A 23,530-nucleotide genomic window follows, 5' to 3' on the forward strand; every position below is an offset into this window, starting at 1 on the left:
TAGTGGTTGCAATGGAGGACGTTTGTGCCTGCGGAAGTCTACCACCAGCTCCTTGGTTTTACTAGTGTTGATCTGGAGGTAGTTCTGCTGGCACCAGTCCACAAAGTCATGGGTAAGTTCTCTGTACTCCTTGTCGTCCCCATCAGTGATGAGGCCGACTATTGCAGAGTCACCAGAGAACTATATATATATATATATATATATATATATATATATATATATATATATATATATATATATATATATTTTTGTGTGTGTGTGTGTGTGTGTGTACTTAATTACTGTGGTGTAGTATGTATGGCAACTGAGGAGGTCTTTATCAGTAGTAAAACTTTCACATTTTCTGCAGCCATCCAGTGGGCCAGATTGGAGTCTGTGTTGGGCCACTCCTGGACCCCAGACCTTATGTTTGACACCCCAGATCTAAAGCCCTAAATGGGTCGCGTAGTCTTCTTCTTTTCTTCCTTTTTGTTAATGAGCGAATAACAGACTACAACTTTGTTTTGTGGGCGCGTTCTTTTTTTTTTGGACGTCACGTGGGCGGGGCTTCTCTGAATATTCATCAGCGAGTGGCTGAGGCGGCGCACGCGAGGAGAGAGCTGGAAGAAGCGCCGACGTCTCAGCGACACGCAACTGGAGGAGGATGTGAAAATTTGACATTTGTCAGCGCTGACAGTGAGAGAGAGAGAGCAGCAGCAGCAGCTGGAGTCACACACAGGCGGTGCGAGGCCGTGTGAAAACAAACTGCCCGCTTTTTAATGGTCTGACTTAAAGACGCGCACAGCTGTCCATCCGTCCGGTGAGCTGCAGACAGACGCAGGCAGTCATGATGGACTCTATCTTAGACAGTTTAACAGCGGAGAAACTCTATCCGTCCGGAGGGACCAACCTGTTGGACCTGGAGGAACTCAGCGACGGAGATTTTCTCACTAATGTGGTGAGGCTTTTTTTTTTTATTACATTTTTATCACCGCAAACTCTTAGTGCTCTTTCTCTTTCTATCTTTTTTTTTCTTGCCATCTACGTTAAAATCAAACGCACCTACACTGCCTGTTCCGCCCGGAGCCGGACCTCAGGAGGGCGGTGTAGCTGTTAGATCCTGACAGACATCCGGGGCTCGTAACCTGTGCTCATAACCCCATGTGTGTACGTGTGTAGGGGTGTGTGTGTGTTTAATTGTGTAAACTAATGTGTTTGCGAGATCGGGAACACACACAGGCTGGGGTGTTACTGGTTAACTTGCGTGTGTGTGTGTTCAGCTGGCAGATGTTGCAGCATTCACCAGCACACCTGACTATTAATTTAGTTTGTGTGAGTGTGTCAGTGTACTAACTCTTTCACTACAATCTCAAGTGTTTTTATTTCATTAAATCTGAATCATTTTATAAAGAAAAAAGAAAATAGTCTTTAATCCCTCCTTTATTGTAATCTACCTAATTATTGTATTTATCTCTTGATGGCTTCATCCGATTTCCAATCTGTCTTTTTATGCAACCTTGTGGAGTCATCAGTGATAACCCTAACCCCAATTCTGTGCTATCACTGTATTTTTTATTTGTATTGTTATTTTATTTATTTAATTTTTTGGCAATCTTTCTGATTTAAAAAAAACACCCCAAACAAACATTTTTTGCTTCTCAGAAACATGGGGTTAGGATTGGGGCTGGTCATCATCACTCATGGCGACTTAAATCCCCGCACACCTGCGAGTCCAACGGTACCTGTTTCCCTCGGTGCTCTGAGCACATCCCCATCCTTGCAGAGACACCTCGTCTGTCACTATTACAAACAACAGGATGTGGCTGTGTAGAATCATGGTTGTTCATCAGTAGCACCAACAGTAGATTTCTTGATATAGCAAAAGTGCTGCAACAGCAAGCCAGGATTTGATAAAGAATCAAGGGTTCAAATTGCTCCATGAATAGTGAGTCATTGTTATGTGGAGATTGTCTGTTTAACGCTGGCAGCCGAGCTCGTGTTTCTGGTTCTGCACTTTTTTTTTAGCCACACTGTTGAATGTAAACACAGTCAGAGTTAATAGTGATGAGAGGATCGATAAAAGCCTGTGAGCATGGCGGGACGCGTTCATCCTCGCCAAGTACAGTGAATGTGCGCCGTGCTCCAGAGAGTTCCTGCACCCTTCTCTTTAGGGACTTAATTGCTGCAAACCACAGAGGGCAGACTCTGTTAAGAGCAGCATCTTTTGTCTTTGTTTCCCTTCATTCGCTCACTCTTTTTCCACTTTGTGTCATCCCCACTTTTCTTTTTTTAAACGCCACAGGTTTTTTAGGCAGACCTCTATTCTAGTCGGTGAGTCAGCCGAGCAGTCTGCTCGTGGTTTAAAACCCCACAACACTGTTCTAAATAAAGTAGTCCACTCTGCTGTGAAGCCACTAGGCTGGGCTGCACCACAGAGGACATGGGAAAGGATGGCTGATTAACTGAAATTTCAGTCTCTCTCAAGTCTGCAGCATGAGCTGAGAGTTCTGCATGCCGTTGGTTCATTTTTCCTTTCATTTATTTAGCTTTTTTTCAGGTGTATATAACTCTATTACTTTTCTGTAATAAATGAGTTCTTATTTAAACCCACAGTAATGTGCTTTTTTGTTGTTGTTGTTGTTTTTTTTGCTTTCCTACTAACCATAGTTGGAAATTGCATACTTACTCCTTTTTGGCTCCATTTTAGTCTCAACCAACTTAGTTGCAGTTAACAAGTCTTTCATGTTACTTGTTGTCTTTTTATTCTCATTTAAAATAAAAATTACAATTCTTCTATGTTTATGTACAGAATTGTTTGAGATTGTGGTTTGTGCAGAGATGAGCAGAGAGCTCTGTTTTTATATATATAAATATTTTTAAGTGGCATTTATTACCACAATGGACAAGTTTTTAATAATGTGTTAAAAGCTGGAAGGCTCACTGCTTGGATGCAGGGAGACCTCAGCTCTTTGGTTTTTAATAGGCTGTGCACTGTGGTCCAGTCCAGCAGGGGTTTAAACATTTTTTGTTCTGCTTTTTATTTACCTTTTTACAGTATATAGCTTTTAATAACCAGTGGGTACAAGAAATAGGTGTGGGCAGCAAGACAAAACAAAAATCGATTGTCAGCTAATGGGACAATTTACTCCAAATTACTGCCCGTGAAATGAATTTGCCGGGCCTGACAAAGAGCAGAGTGCGACCAAATATGAGCACAGACGTGGAGTTTTATTGATTTATCATTTTGAACTCATATAATGCGATCGTGACGCAAGCAAATTCCTCAAATTTCCAAACATAAGGTGTTTGTACAAGAAACCCTCCTCAGCTCTTCGTCTGATGACTACTGAATAATAACAAGAAAGAAAAATTAAGACACACGTAAGCATTAAGCGCGAATCACTTTAAAAACACAAGAGGCACGGTTAAACAGGAGTGTCCTTCGGCTACTGTTAAACCTTTACAGATGCTTTGATCATGCGTAGAGAGCACCAAATTACCACCTGCCAGCAACTCATAAATGTTCTCCTTAATCCTAAAGGAAATGAGATTGGAGGCACAGCTAATTATTTTCTCAGAATGGATTAATGTGCCTTTTATTTTATTTCGTAGTCATATGACCCACAGCCACATAACGCAGGGGTAACGAAGTTGTAACTATGGCAAAAACAATGCAACCTGTTAACAACTTCAAGTATGAATAAAGAGAAGTAAAGCCATTGAAGTTTTTTTTTTTTTTTTACTATGTCTGCTTAATAAAATAAAAATGATTGATTAATTTTTTAAATCTTTTGCTTATAAATTGTTCAAAAGGCAAGATGAAAAATTTCTAGTATACATCCTGGTTAATCCACCGGTCCCTAAACTCAAATGTATCCAGATTACTCTCACACATGACAACAGAAGCAACAAGTGCTCACTTTGATTATGCTGTTTAACTTTATCACTTAAAATATTACAAAACTAAAATGAGTAATGGATAAACTGACATAGAAATCACTATATACACTACATGTGTGTGTATATATACATATATATATATACATATATATATATATATGTATATATATATATGTATATATATATATATATATATATATATATATATTAGTATGATATGCTGTTTTTTCAAGTTGAGAATCACACAAATTGAGCTCAAGCAGTAACACTGTTAAATATTTAGGCTGCAAAGCTTCTTTCTGCTCTAGTCTTTTCACCTTCCTCTCCATCCACACTCAATTCTTTTTTATTATTTATTTTATTTTATTCTATTCTACTCTCCATTCAGACCCTGTACTCCAGCTTTAAAAGGACACGCCCAACTTATTTGCGTACTGGCTGCCCATTGGCCGCTCAGCTGCCAGAAGGAATGTGTGCAGGCATGCAGCAAAGTGTGTGTGTGTGTGTTTGTGTGAGAAGAGAAGGAAAAATACTCTTCTGCTGTTTTATTGAGAACTATAGCTCATTTCATGTCTGTCTCACAGACACACACACACACACACACACACACACACACACACACACACACACACACACACAATAACCACAGCTCCCTTTTCTCTTGCTCACAAATGTAGTTCAAGTGAGGCCAAATCCAGCCAACCCACTGCAGCCACACATCACCACATGAAGCCAAATACAGTAGAGAACATTACCATTTTCTTATCTGCGGCAGCCAGCGTTACAGGATAATGACATGATGTTTCCAGGTCTCTCAAAAATGCAGTTTCATTTTACACAAAAAAAAAGGTCTAGGGCAGTCATTCAGTATTTTACTGAATTTTAAAACCTGTTTGTAAACTCTACCAGTGCAGTGAAGGATAATTTCACCTGTTTCGTGATAAAGATGGAAGAAATTCCTTTAATCTAGGAAATATCTCCTACAGACTGGAGCAACCAGGAATTTTTTGGTATTTCTTTTTTCTTTTTTTTTTTTAAGCATGCAAAATAATCCCTGCTTTTATGTAAGGAAAAAAAAATCAAGGCTTAAATCAGAGAAAGCTAAACATAGACTAGACACATGAAACACACGTGCGGCTCATATAACTCATTTATAGGAAACACTTTAAACAAATGCATCAGGAAGAAATTTATTTCTTCACTTTGTCAGGATTTTTTTCTTATTTTTTTGAAGGCATAAGTCATGCGCATGGTCGGGTATGAGAACCAGATTTATTTCACTGTGGGATTCATTATAATGGACCTTAGTCCTGCAGGGTTTTGGACCTAAAACTGTCCAGGTTACTGCCAGCAATTATGTGAGAGTTTGAGCTAATGCTAACAACCGTCGCTGAGGCAGTGGCGCAGAAGTGCATAATCCGAGAGGAGGTCTGCGTAATACAGGGAGTGCAGAATTATTAGGCAAGTTGTATTTTTGAGGAATAATTTTATTATTGAACAACAACCATGTTCTCAATGAACCCAAAAAACTCATTAATATCAAAGCTGAATGTTTGTGGAAGTAGTTTTTAGTTTGTTTTTAGTTTTAGCTATTTTAGGGGGATATCTGTGTGTGCAGGTGACTATTACTGTGCATAATTATTAGGCAACTTAACAAAAAACAAATATATACCCATTTCAATTATTTATTTTTACCAGTGAAACCAATATAACATCTCCACATTCACAAATATACATTTCTGACATTCAAAAACAAAACAAAAACAAATCAGCGACCAATATAGCCACCTTTCTTTGCAAGGACACTCAAAAGCCTGCCATCCATGGATTCTGTCAGTGTTTTGATCTGTTCACCATCAACATTGCGTGCAGCAGCAACCACAGCCTCCCAGACACTGTTCAGAGAGGTGTACTGTTTTCCCTCCTTGTAAATCTCACATTTGATGATGGACCACAGGTTCTCAATGGGGTTCAGATCAGGTGAACAAGGTGGCCATGTCATTAGTTTTTCTTCTTTTATACCCTTTCTTGCCAGCCACGCTGTGGAGTACTTGGACGCGTGTGATGGAGCATTGTCCTGCATGAAAATCATGTTTTTCTTGAAGGATGCAGACTTCTTCCTGTACCACTGCTTGAAGAAGGTGTCTTCCAGAAACTGGCAGTAGGACTGGGAGTTGAGCTTGATTCCATCCTCAACCCGAAAAGGCCCCACAAGCTCATCTTTGACGATACCAGCCCAAACCAGTACTCCACCTCCACCTTGCTGGCGTCTGAGTCGGACTGGAGCTCTCTGCCCTTTACCAATCCAGCCACGGGCCCATCAAGACTCACTCTCATTTCATCAGTCCATAAAACCTTAGAAAAACCAGTCTTGAGATATTTCTTGGCCCAGTCTTGACCTTTCAGCTTGTGTGTCTTGTTCAGTGGTGGTCGTCTTTCAGCCTTTCTTACCTTGGCCATGTCTCTGACTATTGCACACCTTGTGCTTTTGGGCACTCCAGTGATGTTGCAGCTCTGAAATATGGCCAAACTGGTGGCAAGTGGCATCTTGGCAGCTGCACGCTTGACTTTTCTCAGTTCATGGGCAGTTATTTTGCGCCTTGGTTTTTCCACACGCTTCTTGCGACCCTGCTGACTATTTTGAATGAAACACTTGATTGTTCGATGATCACGCTTCAGAAGCTTTGCAATTTTGAGACTGCTGCATCCCTCTGCAAGATATCTCACTATTTTTGACTTTTCTGAGCCTGTCAAGTCCTTCTTTTGACCCATTTTGCCAAAGGAAAGGACGTTGCCTAATAATTATGCACACCTGATATAGGGTGTTGATGTCATTAGACCACACCCCTTCTCATTACAGAGATGCACATCACCTAATATGCTTAATTGGTAGTAGGCTTTCGAGCCTATACAGCTTGGAGTAAGACAACATGCATGAAGAGGATGATGTGGACAAAATACTCATTTGCCTAATAATTCTGCACTCCCTGTATTCCTGCAGAATGCAGCAGGTTTGATACATTTAATAGTAGTTGTATTACTTCATGATTAGCTAAAGCATGGATTAATGAAGTCTGGAAGCTTTGATTACAAGTAGTCATTATGTTTTACCTATTAATTTACTTATGATACACAAGAAATACTTTCTTGCATAGGCCATTATAAACATTATTCATCAAATCCAAGTGCCAGTTTTATATGTGTGTATGTATGAATTGATTGATTTGTTTATGGCTTGAGGACCCGAAGACAATTTTCCATTGATGTGGATAATAAAGTTATTCTATTCTATTCAAACCTCGAGACTTAAAAGTCGAGCCATCACAGATGGCCACTTGAGGTTGGTACAGGATGTGACTTTCCATAGACTTCCTTTTTAAAATGTCCAAATTTAGAGCAGAAATAAACATGTTTACAGTAAAAAATAAGATTTTTCTCTCTCTTGCTGAATTCCCCCTTCAGGACAACTGAATGGAAGTGAATTTCAATATAACATCCATCTATCTATCCATTCCATTCTGCCACTCATCTGGGTCTGGGTCGTGGGGGTTGCAGTCTAGGTAGAGACTCCCAGCCTTCCCTCTCCCCAGCCACCTTTTCCACCTTATCTGGGAGACACTAAGTTGTTCCCAGGAAAGCTAAGAGATATAATCCCCCCAGCGTGTTGTAGGTTTGCCCCGGGACCTCCTCCCAGTAAGACATGCCCCAACCACCTCGTCCAGGAAATGTCCATGTGAAATACCCAGACCACCTCAACTGGCTCCCTTCAATGTGGAGAAGCATCGACTTTCTCTCAATTGACCAAGTTCCTTACGCTATCTCAGTCTTCATAAAAGTGTGGTCCGGCTCTCTCTGGTGGTATGTGGGAAATCTCCAATTTTTTTTAAGATGAAATAATATACCATTGTGAAGGTATGCAAAGACGACACGAGAGTTCCCGAGGCTCTTCTGGGAGCCGGAGTCAACTCCCTGAGCGTGAGTTCTCTACGAAGAGTAGCCTTTCCTTATCCCCAGCGGTCACGGCCGCTACAGAGCGCTGGCGGACTAGTTTCCCTCGGCCTTAAAACTGCAAAGGCACGCTGGTGCCGCCGTGTCGCGATCCCAGCCACCATCGATGAGTTGTTGAGAATCGGTGGGGGCGCGGGAGATGCCATCGGTGAGTCGGGAACTATTGCCTGGATGCCGAACCTCCTAGTAGCCAGGAGAATGCGATCCGCTTCTTCTGCAAGTGAGTGGTAATCCTTCACAGCCAGCAGCGGGGAGTTGGCGAGGCCAGCTCGCACCGGCAACTGTCGGAGGAAGACGTGTGAAGAGGAATCTGCCGTCATCCGTTCCTAGCAAGGACGGTGTGCTCTCCATAAGCTTGAGTGCGGTACCATCATCCAGGCACGAGAGAGGGATTCTCGGGCCGCTCTGCATTTGAGAGGGAGTAGCACAACAGCAGCAGCGCCTTGAGAGCGGTGTATTTCCTTTGGGTGGGGGGATCCTGGAGGAGGGTCATCACACAGCAGGTGGACAGCGGATCCAGCGAGGCCACCACATGATGATATTTCGTGTCGATGGCTGAATTATCAGCGCCGGAGAAGCGCCCGATAAGACATCGTGAACGCTTCCTGGCCATCCGGTGAAACTGCTGGGAAGACAACGTTGGAGAAACGTTAACATTTTATTTGTACTGCATAATCTGCAGATTCTGACAGAAATCTGCAACTATCCTTTGAAGCACCGCTCCTCTCTAAAACAGCAATAAGGATCATTATTAGGTTATCTACATTAAATAATGTAAATAACAAAATAACTTAAAGCAAAAATTGGGAAACGTAAAATCCGAAGTCTTTATATTAAGGGCCATCAGTCAGAAATCCTGTTTGCTCTGGGTCTAAACAGAGCGCGTTGTGTATGACGTCTTCTTTTGCGCATGCGGGCCGCTTTGAGCGTTCACACTAGAGCGCGTTTGCTGTCGCATTTTATTTGTAGTGTGAACGAGCAGACAAAAAAATCGGATTTGATCAAAAAATCGGAATTGAGCATTAAGACCTGCAGAGTGAACGTAGCCAAAAACAGATATACTTGTGTTTGCTATACCATAAAACAATAAAAGAAGGTACGACCTCTTCTCGTGACCCCAGGATGTGAGTGTGTATGCCAGAACACTCTGGAAGGCACACAGAGTCTTTACAGACTGCTAAGGATCAAACCTCTATCAATATGCAATTGATTATAAAACTCTAAGCATATATGAGTAAATATTTCTAAGCATAAATGACAATCCAATAATATAAACCTGACAGCCGACAGTGATCACTGACTTTTTTAGGGGCTTGTTCACATTAAATAGAACAAAATATAAAGCATTAAACCATGTTAAAAATCACAACAGCCTTAATAAATGCAGAGTAGTTTGGACCCGGAAGCAGGGTTCATCAGGTCATCACTTAAAGACCGGATATCCCACCTGCTGTGAATGTTTTAATGCCGTACAGTTGTTATTATTATCACTTGAACCACTCCCGTGTGAGCTCACCACCTCTATATGACTTGTGCATTTAACTTAATGAGTAGCGTGGCCCACTTGATTGACAGGTGGCTGCAGTTGTGAGCTGTAGCTTCACTAATTTGAATCAATGAACAGGACTACAGACTGTGGTGCTGGTGAATTTGAATGCAATTATCTAGTAAATTAAAGGGCTTAAGCTTTCAAAACATTCCTTTTATAAAGTAAGTAAATCTCCTTTGTCAACATTAATAGCAGGTATCAGTCTCTGTGTCTCTTGCACCTTGCTAAACAAGTTTACTAAAGTTAGCAGAAACGTAGCGCTCCACCATTTCATCTAAATTTCATGGTGACAGCCAGTATGCTTGATGGGAGGCCTCAACACAGTAGTCCACAAACCGCTGGGGGACGTCACAGCGGCTACATCCAACTTTTATATGAAGCCTGTGATCAAATCCACATGATTGTCAGTGACAGTTTACAAGGCTACATGACTTCATAAAGATATTTTTCTTTCAGTGTATTTTCCTTTGGCCTTTTACATGTTGTTCTGAAGATTTTTACGATACTTTCCACTGCTGTATTCCCTCCATAATGACATACAGTTTTTGGCCTCAGTGATCCAGTTTAAGTCTGTGCTTTCAGTCCTCGTAAAGATATAGGAAGTGGTTCTTCTTGCCTGTGAACTCTACTACCGCTGACTAGTGGCTAGGCAGTTTGGTCCATTTTTTTTCTGCCATCTTCACCTGAACCAGCGAGGTAGCTGAATGAAAGAGAGAAGAGAGAGATGTGTTAAGACTCCACACGGTTAATTACAGGCATAGCAGAGCTGCTCTCTACATTTATAATTACCCCATACCTCTGTCTTTCCCAGCTCTCTTTGTGTGGTTTATCTCTCAGCTTTGTCCCCTCTAATGACACATCGGCCCTGAAATGAGCTATAAAACTTGTCAACTGCTTTTTAACACTGTTTTCTTCTCTAAAGTGGATCTTTTCCCAGCAGAGAGGGGAAGCGTTTCAGGTAATAACAGGTTCAGACTTCGGCTCCTCCATTCACGGATGCAGATTTTTGAGGATCGAGTATCGAACCCGAAGACACTCTGTGTTTATTAAGCTCCCCAATAATAAAAGTATTCTTCTAGTGTGGCTCCGCTACACAGGGTGTTCTCGGTACAGATGATAAAACAGTTCATTGCGATAATAAATTAATTGCAAAGAAGGCAGTTCTAGGAATGGGAAATGTTGCCGGTGCGTTTGCCATTTGAATGTCAGGTAGTGCAGGTGTGATGCAGATTAGCATCGGTGCATTTAGCTCAGAGAAATTGTCAACTGAATATTGACCTTTAGTCTGAAAACGGATTGGTGGGGCACAAAAACATTGCTTTATCTGCGTGCATAAATTTACTTGTGGCCCACAAGTTAACTCTGTAGCTGCCACAACAACAGCTTGGCTTTCTCCATAGAGTCTTATTTGTGTCAGCAGCTCTTCACCTGGTGGTGTGAGGGATGATTGATTGTAAAGGAGGTTGTTGCTGCTGCTGCTGTGTTGAGATGCAGGGACCTTTGGCAGCATCTGATTATTTCAGTTATTACATTTGGCTCAGTATTGTGGTGTATACATCTACACTCTACTCAAACTGGAAAAACATTTATTAACATTAAAATGAAAGATTTCTTAAGTTGTCATCGCCACACCCCTCTTGCAGCCTATTCCATTGCACGTGAAATTCACCCTCCAGGTTTTTTTTACCTTTAAGGTTTACCTGGAAGGATGAAACTTAGCCGAGTCTTGAAACTGCAGATTTCCCATTGTTTTTCTAGTGAAAGGAGTCTGCACATGTCCAGCCACAAGAGGAAAAAGGCTTATCAGCCAGAATACTTGAATGTGCAGGATGCAGGGGGGAGGAAAAGTCAGCGTGGCCGCGCATACATCAACCCAATGCCAGGTGATGGATAAGCAAAAGATTAACCTCACACAGGATTGTGCTTGTATTGGGTGAGAGCTGCATCGAAGGCTCCAGGTGTGTTGGAGGTAAGCAAGTGGAAAACAAACCAACCCCCCAAAAATAGAGTCGCTCTTCCAGCTGAATGCAAAACTGAAGCCAAATGTAGACAAATATGAAGTAAAACCCAACACAGTATAGCAGAATAAAGAGAAAACCACATATTGGCTGCACTGTTGAGCTAATGCAGCTACTAGAACTAATTTTAGATGCATAATGCTTCAATTATGGACCTTTCTCTGCTTTTTCTCTGTCCCTCTCTCTACATCACTCCCATTATGACCGCAATTAGGAAACTTTTCTCAATTTGTTTTTGAATAGGGTGGTTTTAAATGTGACCTATATTCCCTAATGGAGCAGTATTAAAGGGGCAGTGTCGAGGTTACTTAAACGGATATTTTGATGGCATTTAGTGCAACAGGGCTTCTCTTGTCACGATGCATATGCTATTCCTGTATGTGTGTATAAATGGGCGAGTATGCACATGTGAAAGAGGATCACTGAGTGTATGCTAGACTGATACTAAGATATGAGCTAATATCTGGTCATTTTGGATTACTGTATACATGAGTTATATTCAAAAGGGAAAATGATGAGATGACTGCACCTTCTGCATTGTATTTCACCACTGAGTTAGGTTCACACTAGAGGGTGTTTTGGACCATCCATGTCAAAAGAGCAACCGCCAGGCCCTGCTAAACACAGTCCTTTACTGCAGGAGGTCTGCAGTGAAAGACTTTGCGCCTCGGGAAAACTGCACAAAAGCCACAGGGAGGACGACGGGTGGCCAAGACCCCGCAGGTTCACTGCTACAGAAACCTTGACTTTACTTCTTGTTCATAGATGTTTTTGACCTGAGGCTTGGCTTATGCTGTCTTGGCTTCAACTGCACTAAGCAGCGACTGCGTTTTTATTGGAATTCGCATGACTATAAACAGAAGGAGTTTGCTGAGTTTATAATAGGCAGCACAGTCATGTAGTGGTTAGCACTGTCTCCCTGTAGCTAGAAGGTTCTGGGTTCATGTCTGCCTTTCTGGCAACCTGTCCAGGGTTTACCCAGTCGTTTGCCTTAGGATAGGGCAAACCCAGAGGTGGATAGGTAGTAAAGGAAGTGAAAGTATGGATGAATTCAAAACACAAGATTAAAAGAGAGCGACATTGAGAATGTGAATATGGAACAGAAAGCTTTTTATTTGATGGAGCCACTGTCCTGGACAAACTGCGCTGTTGTTTGCACGCTGATTTGGAACCAACTAAACTTTTCATATCATAGCGTGAGCTATATATCATTCGGGTTCTTGCGTATGTACACACTTCTTTTTTGCCTGGAGGTTCAGTGAGCCTTGAGGTTCAGGTACAAAAATTGATCTGGTTCATGGACTTCCTTTTATCTTTTTTTTTTTTACTCCAGTGGACCATGACTCACACATGCGTAGGTGGGTTTAAAAGATGCATGTGTTGATATAGGACAGAAATACATATAATTACAGTTGCCGTTGTGTGCAGGACTATTTCCTGGCTTACTGTCAAGGCCACCCGGAGCACCTCAGTGTAGCAGAGATCTTTAAAATTTTCATTTGCACCTGTACATCTGCTGCATGTCTGCTGAACCTCCAAATCCCGAACCTTACTCCCTACTTCCAAACCTAACTGTCCCCCTGTGAAAAAAGTAATTTCCCTCATTGTTAAATCATGAATTAACAGTTATTAACCACATTTTTCTTAGAAACTTGAGTTTAATGTCACCAGTCACACTCCGTCCTGATTGCTGCCAGTCCTCTTGAGTCACGAAATCATTTAAATACAACATGTCTGATAAAGTGAAATAGGCTTGATCTAAAGAAACAGATAAGAAACAAAGTTATTGACATCTATCATTCTGAAAAGGGTTATAAAGTAATTTCTATGGCTTTGGGACTCCAGTGAACCACAGTGACAGCCATTATCCACAAATGGAGAATACCTGGATCAGTGGTGAACCTTCCCAGGAGATGACTGCTTAACAAAATGACTTCAAGAGTGCATCGACGACTCATCCAGGAGGTCACAAAAGAACCCAGAACAAGATCTAAGGAACTGCAGGTCTCACTTGCATCAGTTAAGGTCAAAGTTCATGATTCATCTTGAAAAAATCCTGATCGTCTGAGAGACTATTCTGATGATTCAAAAGTTGGACTTTTTGAAAGGTTTGAGTCCCGTAACGTCTGCATAAAACTAACACAGCATTTCATAAAAGGAACACCATAACAACAGTTAAACATGGTGGTGGTCGTGTGATCGTCTGCAGCTGCTTTGCTGCTTCCGGATGACTTGCTGTAATTGATGCAACCACGAATTCTGCGCTTTACCAGAAAATCCTGAAGGAGGATGTCCGTTCATCAGTACATACCCCGAAGTTTAAATACAACTTCCACCCCCGCTTTCAAATGCAGTCATGGTTATTAAGCGAGCTCTGCAGGGTTTTTTTTTTTAATGTTTTTTGATGGATACATTCAGCAACATTTGAATAAAGCCAATTAATAAAAGTCAGATATACTTTTGAAGAGGTTAAATCTGTTAAAAGTAAATTGCTCATGTGAGCTCTATCTGATAGTATTAATTCACAGGGGGAAAAAAATTCCCCCATAATAGACAGACACGGGAATCTAATCATAACAGGAATGCTTAGAAAGTCATGTTTACCTATCAAATTTAAAATGTGCTCTAAAACTTAGTGTTTATGTCAGCTCCGTTGGTAGCCCTCAGTCGGTTTCTTACAGTTCTTACAAGGCCTTTCCCTCCGTGCATATGATCCATTGTTAGTATTTGAAATATTGAGGTAAGCCTTGTATTTATTGTCCCAATCATGTCTTTATTGTTGCTCCTGGACTGATTTTATCTGTTGTGACACTTCTGGCAGTTCTGGGAGCCTCGCTTAAGCTAATTTCCAGGAATAAAACATGTAAATCAACTTTTGTGTTTCTTGCTAATTAAATCAAGTTATTTCTGTCACTGTGTCTGAAGAGCCTCCAAGCAGTGTGTTGATGGGTTTCCAACCAACCCATGTGTATGTGCGCATAGGCTTTGGTTCAGCTTTTCCCATGTTTTCTGAAGACCAGGGTGACTCATATCGTGTGTGTGTGTGTATGCGTATTTATGTGTGCATAAACCAGTGAAATCAGAGCACCGTGCTGTCCCTTGCTTCCAGAACACCGTCTCTCTCTGCTCAGTGACTCATTCATCCAGACTAGAGGATTAATCTGTCAATGCTGTTTCCCATTGACTGACTCTTCGTGTCATCAACACAGCCTATGTTGTCTTGTTTCTGACACTGAGAGATAAGTCTGTCGTAGAACTGAAACTATAGGTCCATTATTTGATGAGTCGATTTGCAGAAAATGAAGTAATTTTCCAGCTATTTTCTTGTCCCAGCTTATCTAAGGTTGCCACTTTTGTCTTTTTTATATCACTGAAAGCTGGATGTTTTCAGATTTGCACTGTTGGTTGGAGAAAGAAAAGCATTTGAGCGCCATACCTTGAGCCCATCTTCCCTTGTCTTTATCCTTGTGCTTTTCATTGAACGTTGAATTGCATGAGGTTCATTGTACCAGAGTGGTTTTATAAAGTAACGTCAGCTAAATACTCCTTTGTCTGTGTCTGTTTCTGTATATGTTTTCCAGCCTTTCTCGGGTGACCAGATGGACGACTTCAGCAGTGAATTATTTAACAGTTTCTTCGACGACCATGTATTAGAGCGACCCCTACTGGCAGAAAGACCTTCATTTTTACACATTGACATGGACAGCAGCCCAGGTGAGCTCCTCTTGTTTTATTATGAGAGATAATCCAAATCCACCTGTCACACCCACCCACACACAGCTCCTTATGGCTGGGCTTTTTTTGCTCCGTATCATCCCTTTTAGTTGTTTAGTTCTCACTTGTTTTCCGTAATCACCAGTAATGCCAGGAGCACTGATTGATCCTTGGATCGAATACACATGGGTACAGCACCAGGTTGGACTTACGTATGCTGGTATGATGACAATAGCTATTGAACTGTAAGCTAAGGCCAGTTGCTGCAATTCATTTGCTGTGTGTTTCCATTCTTTGTACTCTTCTTTGGCGCAGTAATAACAGATGTCTGGAGCCGCGACTCAAGAGAGCACCGCAGTTCTTTTTTTGTTGGTCTTTGTTCATTGAGGGCAGCCCAGAACTGTACATTTACCTCTTTTTCACCAATGAAGCACCAATGCTGGTGCCTACTCTAGAACCAGTTTCATGCATTTTCACCAAATGACTGGCGCCAGGGCAAGAATTGCTGGGCACAAGTTAGAAAGTTGGAACCAGTCACATCTGTGGTTATGGGAAAAGCCACTGTAAGAAGTTCACCGTTCAAACCTGTCTAAAGGTCAGAACTAGCTCAACTGTGGCAACCATATCATTGCATACCCGGCTTTAGCCAACCTTTGGGGAGAAAAGTCCCCAGTCTCATTACTTGGATTGAATCAAAAGCCTTCTCTGACATCAGCGCTGGCTCCTTCTGTGCCCAAGAGTTCAAATTTCATGATATGAGAGCCAGCTTTTGTTGCCAAAGTCTGACTTCCAGAACTCCTGCCTGCAGAACGGAACAGATTAAACTCGCTTGTTACTGGATCTTGTTTATCAGCTCAAAGTTATTGCAATATAGGCGCTCACAGCCTGTGGAAGCTGTCATCAGCTCATCACTTGAGACAAATGAGTGTCACTGTTAGTCGTTGCCATAGTCACAAAGTCATTAGAATGATTAGAAGGAAGGACAAAAAGCAGGATGTTATGTTATTATCATGTCTCAAGAACGCCTGAGTCACTTTTACATTAAAGTCTTAACAGCACTCTCACTATGTATGGACATATGTATGTGTACTACATGTGGATATGTACATAGCATCATGAATGTATACATTTATCCAGAAAATAGTACTTTTAGTACTCTGGAAAAGTTCATTCTAATGAGTTTGGTAGTCACTATTTGGCATGACCACCTTTATTCTGAACTCTTTTAGTCAGCTTTCCTTTAATTTCTTTAAGTAGTCTTCAGGAATAGTTCTCAAGGCTTGTTGAAGGACATTCAAACCTCTTCTTTGAACGTTGGCTGCCTTTTCCTCTGTCCTCTGTCAAGATGTTCCCACACAGTTTCAGTAATGTTGAGGCCTGAGCTCTGGGGAGGTCAATCCATGACTGGTACTGTATGCTTTTACTGCATTGATAGTGTGTTTTGCATCATTGTCATACTGAACAATGAAGCTGTTCCTGATTAGTTGCTTTTCAGATGGTATTGCATTGTGAATCACAATCTGATGGTGCATTTCTGTGGTCATAATTGCATCAGTTTCGGCAGGAACTCCAGCACCACTGGTTGAAATTCAGCCCCAAACCATGATAGGGCCTCCACCGTGTTTTACAGATGACTGTAGACACTCACTGTTGTACCTCTCTCATAACCTCTTCCACATATCCTGACAATGATTCTAACCACATTTGAATTCATCACTCCATCAGACCTGTTGCCACTGATTTTCAGTCCAGTTCTTGTGTAATTTGGCATATGTCAGCCTTTTCTCCTCATTTCTCTTTCTTAAGAATGACTTCCTTGTTATCCTTCCACTGAGACAATTTGTAATGAGCCTTCGCTGAACAATAGCTGATCACCTAAAAGTTCAGTATCATCTCTCAGGTCCTGTGTCAGGTCTTTGCTGGATTTTTCCTGTTTCCTACGGACATGAGTTGCAGATACTGTTCATCCAAAGTGATTTCTTTTAGGTCTGCTTCTTCTTCTTTTGTTCTCAATTATTTCCTCAAGATTTTAAGGATACACTCAACTTCATGTTGAGATATGGCAAATTTTCAGCTAATACCTCTTTGGGAGTCAGCTTGTTGGTGCAACAATACTTTTTTAATCCTGTGTTATTGTTGACATTCTTCATAGATTTAACTATGAAGAAATGGGAACAAATGATGTGTTTTTGTGACAGTCTCCTAGCAACAAAGTGCCTAAAGATACAATTTAAAATGGGTTCTTTGCTACATTTTTTTTTATTTGTAGGATCAACACTGGTTCATCCTTTGAGTTGTTACATGGCTTAATAAACAAAACATTCCTGTGACAATAGTCATGACTGGACTGATAATAGGTCAAAAGGGAGCCAAAGGGAAATTGTTGAAAGACCTTGGAGAACTATCGCTCCTTGGAAGCAAACTATAAAGAAATGATAGGTAGCTCGAGACTTATGCACAGCACTGGGAGTAATTGTGAGAGTCTTAAATCTTGGACATCATGAAGTTCCCAGCAGATTTTTCTGTCTAATTAAAGAAAATCATGAATATTGAGGGGCAGCATTCATGAGGAACCCGTGCTCTCATGATCATCATCGATTAAGGCCTTAATGACAAAATATGTCTTAATAGCTATCACTGATGCAGCCAAGAGACCGGAAGAGCACTGCAGTGACACCGCTCATTCATGAGGTGTCGGGCACTGAACTGGCTTTGTGGCTTCCTTCTGTAATCGTGCTGTCATGTTATAACTCTGTATTTACATGACAGAGAGTGTGACTGAAATATTTTTAAAAATTGGAACTGAAAACAATTGACTCAGAAGATGAGAAAGCTCTCAAATATGCACACACAGAGCTTGCACTGCTACATTTTCCATCCTTGTGAGACGGCCTTGTTAATCTCACAGATATTCAAGCAGAGCACAGCTACTCCTTGAGTGAAGACTCAGCCCCCCAGAGCCCAGCCCTGTCAGTCAAAATGGACCAAGACTCTGGTAAGTTTGATCTTTTCATTATTTCTTAGCCTTGGCTTCTTTTTAAACCGCTCAGAGCCAAGCAAAGCTCTCCTGCTGATGTTTAGTCTGGCTCTTTATCACGCTGGCTGTCCCCTGGTTATCTGGTTGGCTCAGGTTTCTGCCTGATATAACACTTAGCAGGCAGCCTGACCCTCTCTGCTGCCTGTCAACTGTCGTGCACTTCGATTGGCTCAATCCTGTCATATATAATCAATGGCTTAACGATCCACTTGCACTTTGTGTGCAAGTTGAGGAGAAATGTTGCATATTCCGAGTCCTGCTTTCTTCACCTTCCTCTGTCTATTCCTGACTCATCTTCCTCATTATCCCTACCCTCCCTGTCTGCGTCTCTACCTGTCTCGCTCTCGCGCCGTCTGTCTGGGTGCTGTCTGTTCTCCGTTTGTCCCGGGGATCCTGCTGTATGAACCCAGTATGAGCAGCTTTCCTCCAGCTAAGCCCTGCCCACCTAACACACACAGACACACACACACATAGACACGCACACACACACACAGACGCACACAACACTATGACAAGCGTATGGTTTTAAATCTGCAGCTTTAGCCGGAGCCAGCGGAAACTCTCTCTCTCTCTCTTCTGTCAGGTTATCTCTCTCGTTCTCTCTCCTTTTCTCTGTCTCTCTGATGCCTGTTTATCTTCTTTTGCTTCTCTGTCTCCTGTAATCCAATAAAATCCACTTCATTCGTATAAATATCAAATTATCTGCACTGCCAAAATGCCACAATTTCTTGAAAAATAAAGCACAATCCTTGATGGACAGATAATACTTTGCTCCCGAGAGAGAGAAAGAGAGAGGGACAAAGGATGAAGTCATATCAGGCTGAATAAATCAGTTTACAGTGACAGTCACTCCGGTCGGTCCAAACTTCAAACAAAATATGAATATCTGCACAGCGATTCAAACCCAAACAGGAAAATGGAAAAGAAATACAGCATTAAATATTTGATATTGCACAATTTAAAAAATTGCTTAGTTGTGATTTCATGGTACTTTGTGGATATTCTTTTCTTTATTTCTTCACTGTGCAGTTGGAGCACTATCAGTTCACATATGGTGCACACACACACACATTGACAAACCCACGTTGTATGCATTTGTTATTGGACATGTGCATGCATGCATTTTACAACCCGCATCTGCTGCATGGTGCCTTAATATTTCACTCTAGAGGCAGCGTTCGAAAGTTTTAAGGGGAAATGGTACAATATCGCTTAACCAACTGTGCCCTAACATGCCTTTTCCGCTCGTACACTGGCGCAAAAATAAGACGCTGCAAGACTATGTTAATGTTGCTTTGCTTTTCTTTTAGGACGACAACATCTTGTCTTCTTCTCTGCTTTTGCATGAATGTTAAAAAGTTCTCCAAAGCGTCTCTGGCAAGCAAATGGCAAACCCAGCAATGTGTTATAAATAATCATAAAACAGATTTAGTCCCTGTTTTCCAGCATTTCCTTTTAACCTTAACGTGGTTATACTGGAGAGGATGACCAAAAGGGGTTTTACTGTGTGCAGCGGCGGTGAAAGAAAACTATCTTGCATGCAGCTGGTTGTACATGTTGTCTCAGCGGTTTAAGAAGCTTTTAAGAAGTTTTTTTTTAGCATTAGCTACTATATTAGGCTCTGTTTTATGCACAGTGCTGTGCCTGTTGAATAAAGAGCTGCATGTCAGATTAGGCCACTTGTTGAATGCTCAATTTTCACTTCTAGATTTGACACTTTTCACAATGACAGATAAGTTGTGGCACTCCTGGACTATTAGCTGTCATATTGGCATGTAGCAGTGTTTTGACAAGACTGCTGCATCTGAGAAGTTCTGCGGTATCGCTGCATGAATGGCTTTTCAGGGTTGGACTTCTGCGCACAGTTCCATTGCTGTGTGGTATTGCTTATGCAGTTTGGAGAAGGGGACTTTGATAATAATAATAAAAAAAATGCACATGTGGTCACAGCACATGTCTTGTGAGATTCCAGGCCATTTAGCGTGCATGCTAAAATGTTTCTGAGACGGCAAGTCTTGGTCATAAATCCTAGTATCTCAGTTCCCAGAATCAAACTCTAATCCTTGCAGCCTTGCCAAAGATGCGCACATCCTTGCAGGCCTTTCCAGCTTCAAACGAGAGCACGGCAGTAGAGCAGCTGCTTGTTTGTCACGATGAGTCAGGTTAATTAGGCACCAAGAGGTGTTAGACGTTCTTGACCTTTCAGAAAGCACGTCAGTTCTGAATGAAGGGATTTGTGGATCTTAGTGTGCTTTGTTGGACAAGAAGGTCCTGTCCAATTAGAATTACAATGATGGGTAAAACAGTGGATGCAAGGATCATGTAGCACTCACAGACAAGATCAGACTTATTTGACACCCACTGCTGGGCTGTTTATACGAGAAGCGTCCTGATAAACACCCAGAAAAAGTTGCCCCTATTGCCCCAGCAAGTATCACCCATGTTGCATTGCTTGAATTGCACAGTGGTTGATAAAAGTGAGATCAGATATTAGCCTGATGAACTGCATCCAGGCCACTTTTGTCTTAAAGTACCCATCACATACAGTGAACACAGCACACAATAGATGGAAGGTCATTACGGTTTATATGGAAATCAAGAAATCAGTTAGTGCTTACTTAGCCTCAGTCTACAACAGCAACGTATCACTGTAACAATAAAAGATTATGATGTCCTCCTATTTGGGCGGTTCCCAACAAATCAAGTCAGTTCAATCCTATTTTATTTATATAGCACCAAATTGCAACAGCAGTCACCTCAAACTCATTTTACATCACGGCCCACTTTGATTTTAGGCGAGGCACACTGGGGAAACTGCCCTCTCTATCAGTGTAAAGAAGTTTAACTTCAATTTAATCTCCCAGTTATCTCAATGTAAGAAACAGAAGTGCGATTTCACCAGCACATTTTTAGTTTTTGTGATAAAGAAATGCTGCTGTAGTAAACAAAAGAAATCTGTCAGCACGACTGTTTGGGCTTAAACTGTAAGAAATAAATGTGTAAAATTACAGCCAAAGTCTGTTAATTCACAAAAATGTCCTGTTTTATTTATTTATTTATTGCACTGTGAACACAGTGTAAAAATTCAAAATTTATGTAGCCCACGGTGAAAAAATATCATTTTTTCTGTCATTTAATTGTTTATCTGAATGGCTGTGGTGGACAGAGAGGCAGAGATTAATAATAACTAATGATTAACTTATAAACACAGAGAGAGTTAAAAGAGGTGAGTGAAGAAGAACCACTCAATGCATCATGGGAAGTCTCCAGCAGCTTAGGGCTATTGGAACATCAATAAGGGAGGATTCAGGGTCACCTGATCCAGCCCTAACTACAAGCTTTGTCAAAAAGGAAAGTTTTAAGCCTAATCTTAAAAGTAGAGACGGTGTCTGTCTCCTGAATCTAAACTGGGAGCTGGTTCCATAGAAGAGGGGCCTGAAAGTTGAAGGCTCTGCTGCTTAAAATCAGTAGTGATCAAATGTGGTTTGGTGGTTTCTGGAGGTCTTCAAGGGTCACTTGGCTGCCTTGCTTTGTTGTTACTGCAGGACTCACACTGCTTCCAGCAGAACACAACAGCGTACAGATTGTCTGTGGTCATTTTAAACTTTCTTTCTTCCTCTCAGCGTGTGGTCTTTGTTGTTGTTGTTGTGCCTCTTATTCGGTTAAAGAGAAGCTGCGTATTTTACTGCAGCTCCTTTTTGCGCTGATCCATTGAATGTTTTAATGCTACTGCTGCCCCGCTGAGATCAAACACAGCAACCACCTCGCCTCCATTAACCCCCCGTGGTGACTGCCAGGAGCCATTTGGTCATTAACGCCGGATTTCTTACCTGAGCTTACAGCAATTTACCCACACAGGAAGACCTTTAAAGCTTTCTTTCTTTTTTTTAATTAACAACATTCAACGAAATTCCAAAAAGTGGAGAATGAAACAATTGGTTTTACTTGTCCTAAACCTTACATTTACATTTAGACAAGTGTGTCACTGTGATGTCAGTGGAAATATCACAGTGGCCTCTCCGTGTTCAGGACCATTTTCTTATGCATTGGCTAACAGCTAAGAGCTTCTGGTATTCATTAAAAAAAACAGTGTTAGAGGACTTAACGAGGGCAGGAGGCTTAACGAGGCTCAGGCGAGCAGCAGGACTGGCCTCATTAAGGAGAGGCCTCTTTCTGATAGGCAGGATGTGTGGCATAGGTAAATGTCGGATCCACCCCCAAAACTGGATTCCTGTCTTCCTCCTGATGCCTTTTGTGCGCTCGTTGATTTCCTAAAACATTTCAGGCTCACGTTGCTAATCAGCAACATTAACGGCGAATGATATTTTTCACAGGTAGCTGAGCCGTAATGAGTGTGAGATCATGCAGGAGTCGGGGCAGCATGGAAAAAAATACTGAAGTGGGACTAATGAGCTGTTTGGGGTGGGGTCCTCGCACTGCCAGTGGAGGTTTTTATCCAGCTACATTATCATTATCATCACTTCTATGGCAGTTACGCTTGCTAAAGAGACGTCTATTACAGTGATGCCGTGGCGTGGAAAAATGCGATTAACTGATTAGGCATTTGCTTTTTGCTTCACTGCAGTCAGATAAAAACCAAAAATGTTAGGATTTCCTGCTTTTAACTGTTTTTTTCTGACTTTTGAGGAGTTGGGGGCCTGTTGATGGGACAAAACAAGATATTTTGAGATGTCACCTCAGCCTTCAGGAAGTAATAACAGGGATGTTTTTCATCAATTCGCAGACCTAAGGACCTTTTTTGTGTAGAATAATTTAATAAATTAGGAATAAAAGCGCAGCGATTGTTAGCTGCAGCCTTGGACTTAAGCTCTTCCTGCTCAAGGGGGAAGTGCTGCGGTTGGACTTATTAAGCCCAATTTTCTACGCTCATGTACTACCTACTGATGTACAAACTCAGATAATGCACAGTCCATTAATGGCAATAATTCGTCCCTCTATTGCCTGCATCGCTTTGAACATTCAGTCAAGTATAGGCTAAAAGGCAGATTTTTATAGGGTTGAGAGACCCTTGTGATTTCAGAAGCAAATGGCTATCCATGTTTGTGCCCACTGTGATTGAACTATTGGGTTCAAATAATCAGCAGCAAGTAGATTTAGATATATTGTAGCTCATAATGCTTCTTATCATTGTTTTTCACTGCCCTGAGGTGTTTATTCCTCACATGGCTGCTGACTTTGGGCGTGTGGGTACCCACACGCCCAAAGTCAGCAGCCATGTGATTTATTCTCTCTCTGCTGTAGTGATGGACAGGATACAGACACAAAAGCACGCAAGCAGCTGTCTGATTGGGAATACACCTCCGT

The 23,530-nt window shown here is 41.6% G+C and overlaps 1 protein-coding gene across 2 annotated transcripts in view; it reads left to right on the top strand.

Moving 5' to 3' along the window:
- Positions 1-575: 575 nt before the first annotated feature.
- The window catches only part of creb3l1 (cAMP responsive element binding protein 3-like 1), a 38,570-nt gene continuing 15,615 nt past the window's right edge, over positions 576-23,530 (top strand). Inside the window, exons 1-3 of one of the 2 annotated variants that reach the window (XM_040005991.1) lie at positions 576-937; positions 15,036-15,168; positions 18,077-18,163. In XM_040005991.1, coding sequence (XP_039861925.1) covers positions 827-937; positions 15,036-15,168; positions 18,077-18,163 — 331 coding nt within the window. In that variant the 5' untranslated portion in view covers positions 576-826. The remainder of the gene's footprint in view (positions 938-15,035; positions 15,169-18,076; positions 18,164-23,530) is intronic. The other variant, XM_040006075.1, reaches the window with a different exon arrangement.

Source organism: Simochromis diagramma, unplaced genomic scaffold (assembly GCF_900408965.1).
Source record: "Simochromis diagramma unplaced genomic scaffold, fSimDia1.1 OVJJ01000381.1, whole genome shotgun sequence".
In the NCBI taxonomy this organism is placed as follows: Eukaryota; Metazoa; Chordata; class Actinopteri; order Cichliformes; family Cichlidae; genus Simochromis; species Simochromis diagramma.